Here is a 16,983-nt window from a genome sequence, read left to right as displayed (position 1 = left end):
GTTACCAGAGTTCAGAGCTATTTGAAAAGGCTTCAGGAGTTCCCGGCGTGGCGCAGTGGTTAACGAATCCGACTAGGAATCATGAGGTTGTGGGTTCGGTCCCTGGCCTTGCTCAGTGGGTTAACAATCCCGCGTTGCTGTGAGCTGCGGTGTAGGTTGCAGACACGGCTCAGATCCCACGTTGCTGTGGCTCTGGCGTAGGTGGGTGGCTACAGCTCCGATTTGACCACTAGCCAGGGAACCTCCATATGCTGCGGGAGCGGCCCAAGAAATAGCAAAAAGACGAATAAATAAATAAATAAAAGACTTCAGATATGCTGCCTGTTGCTCTAGCACAGTAGGGGTCATGTATGTACCTTCACAAGATCGTTCCCTGGCATTGAAAAGCTTCCAGATACAGCTCTCTATATACAACTGTCTCAAGAACAGCACCTAAGAACATTTGATAAAATGCTAAACTTTAGAAAAACTTCAGCTTACATTTTGTTTTCAGCCAGCTGGAGCCTTTGAAATTAACAAGGAGCAGGCACTGGAAAATTTTCATAAACCATCAACCCAGTCCTATCTCAGTGGCGATGTGGTTTTCTTATATTTCAATCAGGAAATAAAAGTTAAAAGGTGTCACTTCCTGGCAGTAGGTATGGGCCTGATCAAATTAGAACTCCCAATGTCCAGCTGTTTGTAGACTGAAAACAGCTTTAAGGTCTGTTGCTTGAGACTATCTGGAAGTAGAACTACAATCAAGATTGATACCAGGTTTGGAGGCCAAATACCTATTGGGCTTCAAACAAAATATAGCCAGATCACAAGAGGAAAAGGAGCTAGAAAAAAGATGAGTTATGGAACCATTTTCAATCTGTTCATATAAATACAAAACCTAAATCACCCCAATTACAGTCCCATCCCACAGTACCTCATCTTTTCCTACAGAAAGTAGGGGAAGAATTCTCCCATTTTAACTGCCATAATAAATAGTAAAACAGTTTTTTACCCTTGTACCCTGAAACTTTCCCAGTCCAGCAATAATTAACTTCACTAGGACTTCTAAAAGCCCAAGTTCTGGTAAAGAAAAATAATCTCACAAAGGTGTTACAGATCTAAGATGGAGTCATCAGTCAAGTCTATCACCCCCTCTGTGTAGCAGTAACCTGGATGCTCAGATATCCTAACATCTCTTACATCTAAGGTCTAAAACAAATATGAACACTCAAAATCATAGGGAAACTAAAAGCCAGGGAGTTCCCATCGTGACTCAGCAGTTAATGAATCCAACTAGCATAAATGAGAACCAGGTTCGATCCCTGGCCTTGCTCATTGGGTTAAGAACCTGGGGTTGCTGTGAGCTGTGGCGTAGGCTGGCAGCTACAGCTGATTCAACCCTTAGCCTGGGAACCTCCATATGCCACGAAAAGCAGAAAAAAAGGGAAAAAAAAGCCAGGAGCTTCTCTGCAGCTTCCCAAAGAGTGTGGTTTCAGACTCTAGAATTTTTCCTCTCCCTACAAATGCCAAGTCTGCCATTTTAATTTTATTCGTAGAAAAGATTTATCTTTCTAAAGTTAATGGCAGGAAAACTTTAATGAAGTTTACTTATCCAGAGGCTTTAATTGGGTTCTTTAATGAAAACTTCAATTCACATGTGACCACAGTTAAAGCACAGCAGGCTTAAATTCCCACAAAGATTTATTAGAATCATATGGAGGGCTGCAGCTCAAGAGCTTTAGAGTATATTTTGACCAAGGCAGGGGAGGAGAAATAGTCTACAGCCCAAATTTCTCATTAGCCCAACTTTCTTACCAGCTTATTTCCATTTTACACCCATAGAAAGCTTAAAGGAGTTCTGCACATTGACCACTACTTGAGGCCTAAGGCCAAGAATACTCTTTAGCAACATCGTTTTACAAAGTGAGCCCTTACGCATTTCTCAGACTAAGAGTAAAATTTAATAGTTTCTCTGCCATGCATTTCTCAACATGCACTTATTTTTTTTAGGTTTTTTTTTTTTTTTTAGGGCTACACCCACAGCATATGTAAGTTCCCAGGCTAGAGGTCTAATCAGAGCTACAGCTGCTGGCCTACACCAGAGCCACAGCAATGCCAGATCCAAGCCGCACCTGCAACCTACACCACAGCTCACAGCAACACCAGAACCTTAACCTTCTGAGCAAGGCCAAAGATGGAACCCACAACCTCATGGTTCTTAGTCGGATTCATTTGCACTGCGCCATGACGGGAACTCCTCAGCATACACTTCTGAGTATTACTCTTCTATGCACAACAGAAGCAGGATGGCTAAGAATGAAACTCCTGTGCTGGATCGTCTGTTATATCCCACAGAAACTTCAAGGACTCACCCCCACCAACCTACTCAAGATCAAACAGGCCATCTTCAACCCTAGGTTATTGGAACAAATTGTAACTAACACATACTTCTCCAACAGATTTATTTTTTCTTTAAAGGAATGGTTTTTGAAGAGAAAACACATGGGGCAGAGAGGTATGGAATAGAAAATAAATACAAATGTAAGCTGTTTTGCTAATTGCTTTATAACCACAACAAGTTAGCACAGAGAAGGCCCTGTACAAAGCAACACAATAAAGGTTCAAAGATTCGAGGTGTTCCCTTAGGCAAGGCTGAAGATTTCAGTCTCTGGTATTTGGAATTTAGGCTGCAGTCCTTATTTTTGGATGGATCACTGGGTGTGTGGCATAGTCCATGCTCTTAACCAGATTTGAACAGGAGAATGGCCACCTGGCCCAGGTAGAAGTAGATGAAGTGTTTGGTTTCATGTGTCACGTAACTACCGAAGTTCCTCCCCACAATGCAGTGCCAAGTGGGGTTGTACTTCTTGTCAAACTCCTGGGGGGAGGGAGAAAAGAAAAAGAGAACACTAGAATTTTAGCGCTAAACCAGAGGTCAGAGTTTGCCTCCTAGATAAGCAAAGCCTGTAGGGGCAGAAAAGAGGAACGTCAGCATCTGCACATTCTTAGAATGAAAGAATGTTCCCCAGCTTTTTATCGCCTACATAGTGCATTAATGCAAACATACTTGCAATCTGATCTGAGCTGGGAACAACAGGGGTTGGGGAGGTAAAAGTCAGAAAGGACAGCCTCAAAAATAGTGCTTTGTTATTGTGGTAATTACACCATCATTAACTTCTAGAATATTCTTATTCATTAACAGCAGGTGACATCAACAGTTCTAGTTTATGTTTTTGTGTCTTAACATAACTATCCTACTGTATGACATGCACCCCCAGGTCCAAGAAAATAATATTTAGCGCAAAATACTGCCCTGTAACTCATTCCAGGATCATGTGAAAAGACTTCTAAACAACAAAGCCTCAATTAGCATCTAATCCGCTGTGGGTTAAAATTTTAAGTGGACAAGACACTTGGCTCTCCACTGTCCCTATAAAGAATGATGAAGAACCTGACAGCCAACTGAGCAAATTTTATTTTTAATGTCAATAGCCCTTCTGCTTCCATCTATACTGATGGTGCTAATCTACTACCTGGTTCTCAAATATAGCAAATTGCAGCCACAAATTTTCCAGAGCCCACCCTCGAGTGTTAATTTTTCACTTGGTTACTCTAGGCAGAGGCCAAAACTAATCTTTCTCTATGAAAGTCTTACAAGTCTCTGGTGAGTTAGGCAAAATTTGGCTACTCTTGTACTTCAGCAGGGACATCTTTTAGATTAAGGGGAAAAACATTCTTATAAACTAGACCAATGCATGCCTGCCTTTGTCAAAAGATATTTATTTCTGTTCCATCTGAAGTCTTTCATCGTCTCATTCCCCACTGGAACCCTCCCACGGCTTAGGCTGCCAGCTTCCTTCCCTTCTAGAAAACAGAGCTCGAGAAGTTGGCAGGCCTGCCAGCTTTCTACAGACTGCCATTTACCAATCCCCCACCATCACTACCACCCACTTTCCCCTCAACTGCCGACTGACTCCCCACTGGAGGTTGGCAAGATCTCCCTCCGGTCCTGCTGGAAACACCCACGCAGCTCCCCCCTCCCAAACACCCAGATGGATCCTCCGCGCAGCAATCACGGAGAAAGGAGAGCCGCTGCTCCCTGATCCTAGAAACCGTTGCTAGGTGGCGCTTTACCCGCGGAGCTGGGTAATAAAAAAACTTCGGGCGCTCAGGGTCTAATATTCAGGAGAAGCGCAAAAATCATGTGCATCCTTTTCTAGAAACCTCTATACCCGCGCTGCCTTGTGTGCCCCCAGGATCTCTGCAGCGTGCTGGGTCGCAGGATCAAGGAGATGGAACTAGATTGTTACTCTCCCCAGCTGTGCGTAAACTCCCCGAGCCCCCAGCCCGCGCTCTGTCCTCACCTTCTTGATATGGGCCGCAATGTCCTTCTCTATATTATATTTCTCCAGTGCCTGAGTAGCACACTCCACCGAATCCTGTTGCATCTCCTCCGACATATCGGCATTTTTGATCACGGCCTTTCGGTCACACATGGTTACCTGGGGGGCAAGGCCCGGGCAAAGGGTAAGGAATTGAGGTGTCGGCTGCGTCTGCAAAGCGCCTGCTTCCCAGGCCCGCTCTGCCCGCCCCACGCCACCCCGGGACGACGCCCCCCACCCCGCCTCTCAGGAAGCGCCGGCCGCGCGGACCGAAGAAGCCCTGCGGGGGACGAAGCCAGGTAGCGGAGTACCCCCTCCCGAGCCTTACCAAGTAGCAGCGGCTGGCCGACTGCAACGGTCTCCTGGGGGAGGGGCTGCGGAGGATCAGACCCGTCGGGAGAGGCGGTCGCTACCGAAGCCGTGGCGCATCTAAGCAGCCCCACTCCAGCCGCCGCCGCCTAGTGCCTAAGCCCCGCCCTGTTCCCGCCGGCCCCGCCCCCCGCCGAACGCCCCTATTGGCTTGACTCAGCCCCTAAGACTCTCCCATTGGCCCAGGGACTGAATGGTTCCCTCAGGATCTTTCTCCTGCATTTTGTTGCAGACCACAATGCACCGCTCTCGGCGTCCGTTGCCCCGGCAATGGGCCACACGCGGTGCGGGCCCAAACACCCCTAAGGTGGTGCAGTGGCTGAGTAGCGAGGACCACCCAGCGGCTAGGGTAGTCGAAGGGGTTGTCCTCCCAAACCAAGAGAAGTGATTCTCAATTTACAGAGGTTGTCCCAGGGTGTGTTCTCCAATAAGGATAGTCTTGGGAAGTTGGGTATCCTACATTCCTCCCTACCTCCACCCCACGTCAAAAGGATTTTCCGATTCTGAGGTAGCGATTCCCTTCATTGAAAGGGTATCTGTGAGGGGAGGCAGGGCCGGCTTCGTGGGGAAGTGACCAGTGCAGTCGCAGAAGAGGAGCCTCGGGGTTTGGTTTTATGCTCTGTGATCTCATTCTTGAAATTCTTATTAATTTGTCTTAAAAAGGGACGCCACATTTTCATATTGCATTGGGCCAGCCAGACTTATTCTGAAACATGGCGGCAGTGGGGGGTTGTGGTTTGGAAGTCCTGAAGAATGAGAGAGGGTTTCCTTGTGAATTAAGAGATTATCCGCAAGAGTGGGGCCTCCCTGCTGGGCAATGCTAACTTCCTTTTAAGGGGATGGAGGACCTTCCCAATGGATTTGGAAGTGTTAATCCTGAGTGTGTGTGTCAAGGGTGGGGCATCTTGCTCAGATGAGGCCATCTTTCCTGTGGGAGTTTCTTGGTGGAGATTTATCTCTGGGGCCAAAGTGGATAGAAAGGCATCCCTCAGAGGTATTTTCTCTAGTTTAGGAAGACTAACTGCTTAAGTGGTTAGAAAAAGCAAGGGGGGATTGGGGAGCAGGGTCAGTCATTTACTAGCTGTTTGAACCTCAGTTTTCTAATCGGAAAAGGGGGACTAAATATAAAAGGAAACCACTTAATATGCTTGTTGAGAATATTAAATAAACTAATGCATTTGAAATTCTTAGCACTACTTGGGGCACATAGTAAGGGTTGGAAGAATCTCACCAGTAACTGTCAGCTTATGGAACAGTTACGGCAAGGGCAAGGTTTTCAACAACCAACACTTAAATGCCTAAAATGGGGGGGAGGGGGTCGTTTGCTTTTTGTTCTTTTGGTTTTCTTGCTTTTTAGGGCTTCACCTGCGGCACATGGAAGTTCCCGGGCTAGGGGTCAAATTGGAGCTACAGCTGCCAGCCTACACAACAGCCACAGCAACTTGGGATCCGAGCCAAGTCTGCAACACACACCACAGCTCACCACATCGCCAGATCTTTAACCTACCAAGCAAGGCCAGGGATCAAACCCACATCCTCATGGATACTAGTTGGGTTCACAAAGAGAATTCCACCTTTAATGTGTTTTAGAACTTCCGTAAACAAGTTATCAATTTAATAACGCAATCAGAAGCTTTGTTTACATTTTTGCCTGTTTCTACTTGACCACTCAGTCTCATTAACCCAGAGACTTACAATTTGATCAGAGGCACACAGATGGGAATAACAGAAACTCAGGTACAATTTATGCATATCAGTAAAATCAAATTAAGAGGCTCTTCCCAATTTCAGGTTTCCAGTAGTGGAATTATGGATTTGAGGAGTTAAAGGATGGGTCACTCCTGAAGAAGAAGTTGAAAGTAGTTCTATGCGTCACTCCTGAGGAAGAAGTTGGATGGCTGGGTTAGTGCTCCTACCTGACTTGTGCGTATGGTTCAGAGCTATGGAATCTGATGTGATGCCAGACAGGCCTTTACTTTTCATATATATATATATATATATGGAAAAATATAAAATCCCTCTGATCTATGGCTTGGCCAGCTTCTCCTTGTTTGAATAGGAGCTGAGAGTATTTAAAGGGGATGAGGTCATAAGAACGGCAGCTGTGTACTGAGTGGTTGCTTACGGCCAAGTGCTTCTCATTCAGTCAGTTATTCCTCATAGCAGCTGTGACTGGGACCCCTATCCTCCCACCTCCCTCTTGGCATAACCTCTGCTCATTTAGATTTGAGCTCAAATGCCTCCTTTCCTAAAGAACCATCTCTACTCACCTTCTTTTTTTTTTTTTTTTGTCTTTTGTCTTTTGTCTTTTTGTTGTTGCTATTTCTTGGGCCGCTCCTGCGGCATATGGAGGTTCCCAGGCTAGGGGTCGAATCGGAGCGCTGAGCGCTGTAGCCGCCGGCCTACGCCAGAGCCACAGCAACGCGGGATCCGAGCCGCGTCTGCAACCTTCACCACAGCTCACGGCAACGCCGGATCGTTAACCCACTGAGCAAGGGCAGGGATCGAACCCGCAACCTCATGGTTCCTAGTCGGATTCTTTAACCACTGCGCCACGACGGGAACTCCTCTACTCACCTTCTAACACCACCCTTCAGTTACTCTTTACTGAAATAACTTTTATTTTTTCCATTGTACCTGCCTCACTTATTCCTTCAGAACAAATTCACATGAATTTTCTCATAATTTGCTTCGTTATAGTCTATCTTTCCCTGCCTAACTTGTTCACTGTTACATCTTCAGCATGGAATTCAGCATCTGCCACATAGCATGTATTAAATTAAAAATACCAGGTCTGGGAGTTCCTGACGTGGCTCAGTGGTTAACAAATCTGACTAGGAACCATGAGGTTGCAGGTTCGATCCCTGGCCTTACTCAGTGGGTTAAGGATCTGGCGTTGCCGTGAGCTGTGGTATAGGTCGAAGATGCAGCTCAGATCCCACGTTGCTGTAACTCTGGCGTAGGCCAGTGGCTACAGCTCTGATTCCACCCCAGCCTGAGAACCTCCAAATGCCGCGGGAGCAGCCCAAGAAATGGCAAAAAGACAAAAAACAAAATTAAAAATTAAAAAAATAAAAATACCAGGTCTAGAGCTCCCACTGTGGCACAATGGGATCAGCAGTGGCTTGGGAGTGCTAGGATGGGGGTTCAATCCCCAGCCAGCACAGTGGAGACAGCATTGCTGCGGCTGTGGCTTTTTTTTTTCAGGGCAGAACCAGCAGTATGCAGAGGTTTCCAGGCTAGAGGTCAAATCGGAGCTGTTGCCACAGGCCTACACCACAACCACAGCAATGCAGGATCCGAGCCTCATCTGAGACCTACACCATAGCTCAAGGCAAAGCCAAATCCTTAACCTACTGAGCAAGCCAGGGATCAAACCCACAACCTCATGGTTCCTAGTTGGATTTGTTTCCGCTGCACCATGACAGGAACTCCAGATAAAATTTTATTCAATAAATGCCTATAGGTTTTCCTCTATTTGTAACACCTACCTTCCCTAGCATCCCTTGTGTTTGATGCTCATCTCAACCTGTACTTGATCCTAATTATTTTCTTTAAAAGTGAAGGAAGAGCAGTATCAGAAACTCATGCTTTTCTAACCTATTTTTAACCCCAAGAGATCTTTGGGGGGTGTTGTTTCCAGGAACTAACTGCCTTTTTTATTCCTTTACCTAGTATTTTTGTATTTCTTATGTCCTATCTGCTTATCCCACAGTGAGACAAGGCAATTAATATCCCTCAGCAATCAGAGAAATGTGCAGGATTTGCTTTTTTTTTTTTTCAGGGCCTCACCTGTGGCAAATGGAAGTTCCCAGGCTAGGGATTAAATCAGAGCTATACCACAGCCACAGTAACATGGGATCCAACATGGGATGCATCTGTGACCTACACCACAGCTCACAGCAACACGGGATCACCAACTGAGCAAGGCCAGGGACCTAACCCGCATCCTCATGGATACTAATTGGATTTGTTTCCACTTTGCCATAATGGGAACACCCCTGTGCAGGACTTGGATGCTTGAAATATATACCCAGAGTCAGTTACAGCTCCATCTGCAAGGAGTTTCTAGTCAACAGTAACCTGATCCTTTGAGTATCATAGATTTGGAGGTTTGAAAAGGCTTTATTTATTTATTTATGACCCTGCTTGTGGCATGGGGGTGTTCCCAGGCCAGGGATCTAAACCATGCCACAGCAGCAACCAGAGCCATGGCAGTGACAATGCTAGATCTTTAACCTGCTGAGCCATAACTCCTGAAAGGGCTTCAGAAATACAGGGGCCCAGGAGTTCTGTTGTGGTGCAGTGGGTTGAGGGTCTGGCATTGTCACTCAATGGCTTGGATCACTACTGTGGCAGAGGTTCAACCCCTGGCCCAGGAACTTCCACATGCCACAAGCACAGCCAAAAAAAAAAAAAAAAAAAAAAAAAAAAAAGGAAAAGAAAAGAAAAGGAAATAGAGGGGCCCACCAGGTAACATTAATGAGTGAGGTGAGGTAGGTAGTTCAATAGGGAGTGGCGGGGACTATGGCAAATAGCAAATCCCTTTTAAAGATTCCAGGCAGATGCTGCCATTTGGGAATGATGACCCAATGTTGCTAAATCATCTGATTTTCAAGACAGACCATAAATCTGAATTATTTTTATGAGAAATATCATTATTTTAAACTGTTAGCTACAAACTCATTTCTTAAAACAGTCTAGATATGGCCTATGGACCTCTAGTTTGCAACCTCTTATCTAGTTGAACACTTTCATTTTGTAACTAGAAAACAGACTTAGAGAAGTATAATTAAAAAAAAAACAAAAAACAAACAACAGGAGTTCCTTCAATGGCACAGTGGGTTAAGGATCCAATGTTGCCATAGCTGCTGTGTAGGTGGCACCTGAGGCTTGGATTGAACCCCTGGCCTGGGAACTCACATGTGCCACAAGTATAGCCAAAAACAAAAAACAGAAACTAACACAGCATTGTAAATCAACTGTAATTTAAGAAAAACATGTATGTATAACCCAAATTTGTGGTCAGGTGGATGCAGTGAGGGTAGCCTGGGAACCCCTTTTACAGCTGGCATCTGAAGTAGGGGCTGTCTTGTGGGACCGTGTCTTTAGCCTGTGGAGCCTGCAGTAATTCTGGGAGTCAGTGTCAGAATTGAATTGTTGGACACCCAGTTGACGTTGGAGAATTGATGTGCAAAAATAAGTAGTATTTGGTATTAGAAAAATAAACAAATACAGTATCAGAAGTGAAAACACCACAGAAGGAAAGCGACTTGCCTTTGATTACACAGAAAGTTATAGAGCCAGATTTCTAAGATCCTGGTCTGACTCCAAACCTAGTGCTTCTTCCATCACTTCACACAGGTTGGCTTATCCTTGGGTGCCAGGGATTTCACACTTTCTGGGAGTGAATGGAGCGTGGCCTATTCTTGCTACTTGGCACGTGATGTTTGCTGAATGAATGCTGAATAAATGAATGGGTACAGCACCAAAATGCCTACACTTAGTGCTGCATGAAGATAGTATGTGATGGGCAGCAGGGAAGGTTCAGCTCTTTACAGGCACAGGGGGATTCCATGGGAAGGCAAGAAAGTGGAGAATCGACAGTACTCTTGGTTGATCAGAACCATCCCAGCAGATGTAGAGAATGAAAGAATAGGTTATTTCCAAGGTCAGATGATGCTAAAGTAAACCTACTACGACACCATTAAATAGACATTTCCTAAATCATTTTGGTTTGTGCCATACTCGCACCCTACCTCTACTATTATTTCTTCATTATTTTTCTTTAATTAAACTCCCTATATATCTTTCAGTGTGTTGTGTTTTTTTAATTTTATTTTTAGGGCATATGGAGGTTCCCAGGCTAGGGGTCCAATTGGAGCTGTAGCCGCCGGCTACACCGGCTACACCACAGCCATAGCAATGCAGGATCCTTAACCCACTGAGCGAGGCCAGGAACCAAACCCACATACTCATGGATGCTAGTCAGGTTCATTAACCGCAGAGCCACGATGGGAACTCCTTTCAATGTGTATTTTAAAAGACAATTTTATATCATTACCATAAATGGGGAAACTAGTCTCATTCATCATAAATGGAAGGTATTTCATAGTATTTATATTTTATAGTATTTTATACTATAAAATATAAATGGATGTTAGAATATAAAATATTCTTGTCCTCATATCACTAAACTGACCTGGGACCCCTGCTAGTGATATGTGTCCCATGCTTAGGAAATGCTGCCCTAGAGGAGGATTCTTAAAGAGAATCTGTGGATGGATTGCAAAGGTTTCACAAGTCCCCGGGAATTATGACAAAATGTATGTTGTGCTCACAGGCACTTTTCCAGGAAGAAAATCTAGATCTTCCATCAGAAGCAAAAAAGAATTCAGAACCCAAGGAGGATGAACAATTGCTCTAGAATAACCCATACTCCTGGAATGAATGCAAGAGTCCCCCACTAGGTCCCACTGAATTGGCCCCTCTGGGGTTCTGTAGCATTCCATGTTTGGGCAACTCACATTATTCCACTCCTAGCTGGTAAATTTTCTTGAGAACCCTTCTGAGCCTGAAAATATGCATTTTCCCCCTCTATTCTTATTACTGGAAATCCCAGTTGGGGGAGGCAAAACTGAGTGCATAAGCTTTGGAATCAGAACTAGGAAAAACATTTAGTTGTGTGCTCTCCTACAAGTTAGCCTCTGAGGGATACTGATTCCTGGCTTTTTTTTTTTTTTTTTTTTTTTTAAGTGCTGCACCTGCGGCATGTGGAAGTTCCCAGGCTAGGGGTCAAATCGGAGCTACAGCTGCCAGGCTACGCCACAGCCACAGTAACACCAGATCCGAGCTGCGTCTATGACGTATACTATAGCTCATGGCAACGTCAGATCTTTAATCCACTGAGTGAGGCCAGGGATCGAATCCACATCCTCATGGTTCCTAGTCGGGTTCGTTAACCACTGAGCCACGAAGGGAACTCCAGGTTTTTAAACGGAGATAATACCTTCATTGTCGGGTGGTGGCAAGTTCCAGGAGATGGTACCTACTGCTGTTATGGAGACCTTACTACATGCCAGGCATTTGAGATGCATTACCTCCTTCTCACAACTCTTGTAAAGTGGATTTCAAGAGCCATTAAGTCTATTACACAGATGAGGGAAATAGGGTTAAGAGAGAGGAAGTCCCTTGCCTAAGGTCACATTGCTAGGAAATGATAGGGCTGGTATTTGAATTCTGGTCTCTTTGATTCCACAGTCCCACATGGTAGATGGAACCTCTGAGCCACCCCACCTCACTAGACAAAGGGAGCTGATGTGTATCCCTGGAGATTCTCAGCATCCCTGGCTCCTGGCAGGAGCTCCATAAATATATGTTGCATGGATGGATGAATGGGTGGGTGGGTGGGTGGACTGAAGAAGGGATGGATATTTCAAACTAATTCATCATTGCTTCCTCTCAAATTTGACCCTAGATTGGTCCTTGACTGTCTTGATCTTCCCTGAACACATTGCCTTTCTATTTTATCCATCAGACTTCCCCCAGGGCCCTCAGAAGGCCCTTTGGAATTGTTCATAAGCACACTGAAGCATTTCTTGCAGGGACTGGAGCTCTACCCTCCCAAAACAGGCTAGGGAAAAAACACAGCCTGCTCCACTTCCACCCCACCACTGGCCCAGGATTGTGCTGTTCCCAGTGATGTCCAACAATCACTTTTCAAGATTGTTTGGGACCTCAGGCCCTTTCTTGGACCATGAGTTCTGCCACCAAAATATCAGCTCAAGCCCTCTCCCTTACCTGGAAGGAGGTATAGGAGATGTGACCTTGTAGTTCCCAGAGTTGATTCAAGAACACCTGTCCAGGGAGTTCCCGTCGTGACGCAGTGGTTAACAAATCCGACTAGGAATCATGAGGTTGCGGGTTCGGGTCCCTGCCCTTGCTCAGTGGGTTAAAGATCCGGTGTTGCCATGATCTGTGGTGTAGGTCGCAGACGTGGCTCGTATCCCAAGTTGCTGTGGCTCTGGCGTAGGCCAGTGTCTACAGCTCCGATTCGACCCCTAGCCTGGGAACCTCCATATGCCGCAGGAGCAGCCCAAAGAAATAACAAAAAGACAAAAAGACAAAAAAAAAAAAAAAAAAGAACACCTGTCCAGAAAGGAGAGGCTCCATGGGAGAGTGTACAAGGTCTAGGTCTAAATCTAGAAAGTTTCTCCCCATGGAGAAGGGCTGGCACTAGCCTGGAGCTGGCAGGGGAACTGAGCTTTGGAGCCAAGTGCTGTACTGCAGTGCAGGGAGAGTGAGGCTGGACAGACTGGGACAAGTCAGGGAAGAAAAATCCTCCCTGTGGCCAATAGCCACGCCTTGCCTGAATGGACAGACATCTAAAACTCACTGCTCGGCCTCCTGCCCATGGGGAAAGCAGGTAAATTCAGGCATATTCAGAGAGACCTAGTGGGCCTCCTCAGCTCCCCATCAGTGGGCAGAACAACCCAGAGAAGAGGCTAAAAGTATAGACTTCAAAGCCATGCAGAACTGGGTATGCCACTTACCCTGCCCCTACTAAGGTGTGTGACCTTAGGTAAGTGAGTCCAATTCTCTTGAGCCTGTTTCCTCACCTGTAAAATGGGGATTATAATAGTTCTTGTTTCTCAGGGACAATTAAGAGATTGAGATGGTGCATGTAAAGTAGAGGACTTAGCACAAGGCAAAGATCAATGATGCTAGCTACCAATTATCTCTTTTTTGGGAGGGGGGGCCATGGTGTGCAGTGGTGTGATGTGGAAACTCAGTTCCCAAACCAGAGACTGAACCCAGGCCACAGTGGTGAAAGTACCAAATCCTAACCACTAGCTACCAGAGAACTCCCACAACCAACTGTCATTAATGGTAACTTAAAGCAGGATTCTTCAACCTCAGCAGCAACATTTTGGACAAGAAAGTATTTTGTTGTTGGGGGGTGAGGGTCCTGTGCATTGAAGGATGTTTAACAGCATCCTTAGCCTCTACCCCCTGCCCCCGGATGCCAAGTGCGCCTCATATGCACTTGTTACCCAATAAAGGACTGAAGGCAGCGCCAAATGTCCCCTGAGAGATGATAATGCCTACCCTCACCTCCATTGAGAACCAGTGCTCTAAATAATCTAGGATGAATCTGAATGTTACAGATCCCAAACTCATAGCTCCATGCAAGGGCCACAAAACAGGCAGCTCTACTTACAGACAAAGGGATGGGATGTCCAACAATTACAGAACAAGTTCCCTCCAGCATAGACCAAGAGGCAGGACCTGAGTCCAGGAGCCCCCTCTGACTCACTAGTAACCTTACTTTCAAATTTAATTATATGCAAAGTGTGGAGTTCCCTCATGGCTCAGCAGTAATGAACCTGACTAGTATCCGTGAGGACACGGATTCGATCCCTGACCTCATTCAGTAGGTTAAGGATCTGGCATTGCCATGAGCTGTGGTGTAGGTTGCAGATGTGACTCCGATCCCACATTGCTGAGACTGTGGTGTAGGCCAGCAGCTACATCTCTGATTCAACTCCTAGCCTAAGAACTTCCATATGCCATGGGTGCAGCCCTAAAAAGACAAAAAAAAAAAAAAAATCATACATAAAGTGGCTTTGAGTTAAACCCAGACAAAGGGACATGTAGTTGGTATCTGATTTCTGGCATTTCTGTTCTTAACAGACTGGGAGAAAAGCAGACTCTAGAACTCAAACTTTCATTCATGATTGCTGAGAGTTTGGTTTCTTTTTGTTTTTTTTTTTTTTTTTGGGGGGGGTTGCCTGCAGCATATGGAAGTTCCTGGGCTGGGGACAGCCACAGCAATGTGGGATCCCAGCCGCGTCTGTGACTTAAACCACAACTCACAGCAACACTGGATCCTTAACCCACTGAGCAAGGCTAGATTGAATCCGCATCCTCATGAATGCTAGTTCAACCCACTGAGCCACAAGGGGAACTCCATGAGATTTTTTGAGCAGGAATTAGGTGTCAGTTATTGTTCTGGGTCTGGGCATTGTGATATTATGATTTATGACAAAAAAATATATATGTAGTCTTTGGTTCCTGGTTGACAGCTCCCAAAACCCTGAGAATTTCCTGAGCAACAAGGGCAAAGGGAGCATCTTTTCTTTTTTTTTTTTACAATATTTGATCTCTTGTCTTCAGTTCCTGAAATCACTTCAGAGTCATAAGGTGAAATGAGTGTCTTGTTACTCATAACAAGTCCCTTTCCACCACAACTGGGTTTATGCTGATGAGATGACTTTTGAAAGCACCTAAGGTGAGGGCTGGCTGTCAGTGAAGCCAAGCATGGGATTAGAGGGTTGGAACGTTCAGTCGCACCCTGACCCTCCCCAAGGAGAAGAGGGGCTGGAGATTGAGCTCAATCACCAATGACCAATGGTTACAGCTATGCATGTGTAGTGAAGCCTCCATAAAAACCCAAAAGGACAGGGTTCAAAGAGCTTCCAGGCTGTTGAACACATGGAAGTGGGGGAAGGTGGTGCACCTTCGGAAGACATGGAAGCTCCTCACCCTTTCCTCATACCTTGCCCTAAGTACCTGGATGTTTCTAAATTATATCTTCTCATAATAAACCAGTGACCTAGTGAGTAAAATGTTTCTCTGAGTTTGTCAGCTTCTCTAGCAAATTAATTGAACTCAAAGAGGGACTGCAGGAACCTCTAACTTATAGCCAGTTGGTCAAAGAGTGGTGACAACCTGGGCTTGCAATTGGCATCTAAAGTGGGTTTGAGGGGCAGTCTTGTAGGACTGAACCCCTGACAGTGAAATCTGATGCTTTCTCTGAGTAGATGGTGTCAGAATTGAGTTGAATTGAAGGACACTCAGCTGGTATCCAGAGAATTGCTTGTTGGTGTGGGGGGAAACCTCCACCTTCCCACACATCATCACTGGCAACCAGAACCCTATTAGGGATGCACAAGAGAACAAAACAGGCAAAACCTTTTCTTCATGCAATGTATACTCTAGCAAGAAAATAAAGATAATAACAAAGTAAAAATATGCTTGACTCCGAGAAGTGCAATGGATGAAAAATAGAATAAGAGAACACAAGGTGACAGAGGGGCCTTGTCTTAAACAGAGGTTTCCAGACAGACCCCTCTGAGAAGGTGTCATTTGAGCTAAGACTTGACAACTTGGCTACTAGGTGGAGGATAGAGTATGGAGAAGCCAGTGGGAGCAGGGGCCAGGAAAAGGCTACTGCAATCGTCCGTCTGTTACCCATAAGAGATGATGGTGGCTTAGACCAGGATGGTAGCAGCAGAGGCAGTTGATGAGAGGTGGTTGGATTTTGGATATATGCTGAAGGTGGAGCTGACAGATTTGCTGATTAATTGAGTGCAAGGTCTGAGAGAAAGAGAGGAGTCAAGCATGACTCCAAGACTTGTGGCCAGAACAGTAAGAAGAATGGATTGAGATGGGGAAGGCTGGCCAAAAGAGAAACAAAAAGTTGTTTTGGCTATGTTAGTTTGAGATGCCTCTTAGACTTTCCAAGTGGAGATGTCAAATATGCAGCTGGATATATGAGTTCTGGGAAGAGGTCCAGGCTAGAGCTATAATTTGGGGAGTCATCAGATTACAGATGAGATTTAAAGCCATGGGACTTGATGAGATCACCACTGAGGGAGGAGTATGTGTAGATGGAAGAGGTAATGCTTATTCAGCTAGCAACATTCTCTGAGCTTCACTGTGGGCCAGGCCTCGAGCTAGGTGCTAGGTACAGAGATGCACATCCCTCGGCACCTGCCCAAGAGAAGCTCCATTACTTATTTAATTTTTCCTGCCTAAGTGCTTTGTCCACTTAGAGGATAAACATTGAGAGTTCCTGCTCTGTGTCTTGGTTACCTGTTCATTTCTTAAGGAGATATTTATCGAGCACCTACTTGGTACTTGGTACAAGGCTCCCATATAGGCATTAGGGACATGAATGGGAGTAGGTCAGAACTGGCTCCTTTCCTCACAGAGTTTACATTTTGTATGGAGGAAGTAGACACTGAATAAGACACATGGTATTTCGTTAAAGCAGTCTGAACAGACAAAGACACTTCCCATCCTCTCCTCAATCCATTCCACCAAAAGAGCTTCTCGAGGTCACCAGTAACCACTATGCTGCTAAATCCAGTGGCCAGTTCTCAGGGTCTTTCAATGATGTGTCACAGTTGCTGTCCTCCTCTCTGAAGCTCATTCTTTGCTTGGCTTCCAACATCCCCGGGACTCTCCT

At 45.5% G+C, this 16,983-nt stretch overlaps 1 protein-coding gene and 1 long non-coding RNA gene across 3 annotated transcripts in view; both read right to left on the bottom strand.

The window, feature by feature from the left end:
* The window catches only part of LOC146396603 (uncharacterized), a 40,083-nt gene that overhangs the window by 13,451 nt on the left and 9,649 nt on the right, over positions 1-16,983 (bottom strand). The window lies entirely within an intron of this gene.
* DYNLL1 (dynein light chain LC8-type 1) lies at positions 2,425-4,823 on the bottom strand. Its single transcript, NM_001195114.2, is given in 3 exon segments — positions 2,425-2,857; positions 4,344-4,481; positions 4,690-4,823. Coding segments are annotated over 2 exon segments (270 nt in total). The 5' UTR covers positions 4,476-4,481; positions 4,690-4,823; the 3' UTR covers positions 2,425-2,719.

Source organism: Sus scrofa, chromosome 14 (assembly GCF_054392235.1).
Source record: "Sus scrofa isolate SSC_HxYL_T2T_F1_AM1 chromosome 14, Sscrofa_HxYL_maternal_Yorkshire_Landrace_v2.0, whole genome shotgun sequence".
Classification (NCBI taxonomy): domain Eukaryota; kingdom Metazoa; phylum Chordata; class Mammalia; order Artiodactyla; family Suidae; genus Sus; species Sus scrofa.
This window is presented reverse-complemented; position numbering and strand designations above follow the sequence as displayed.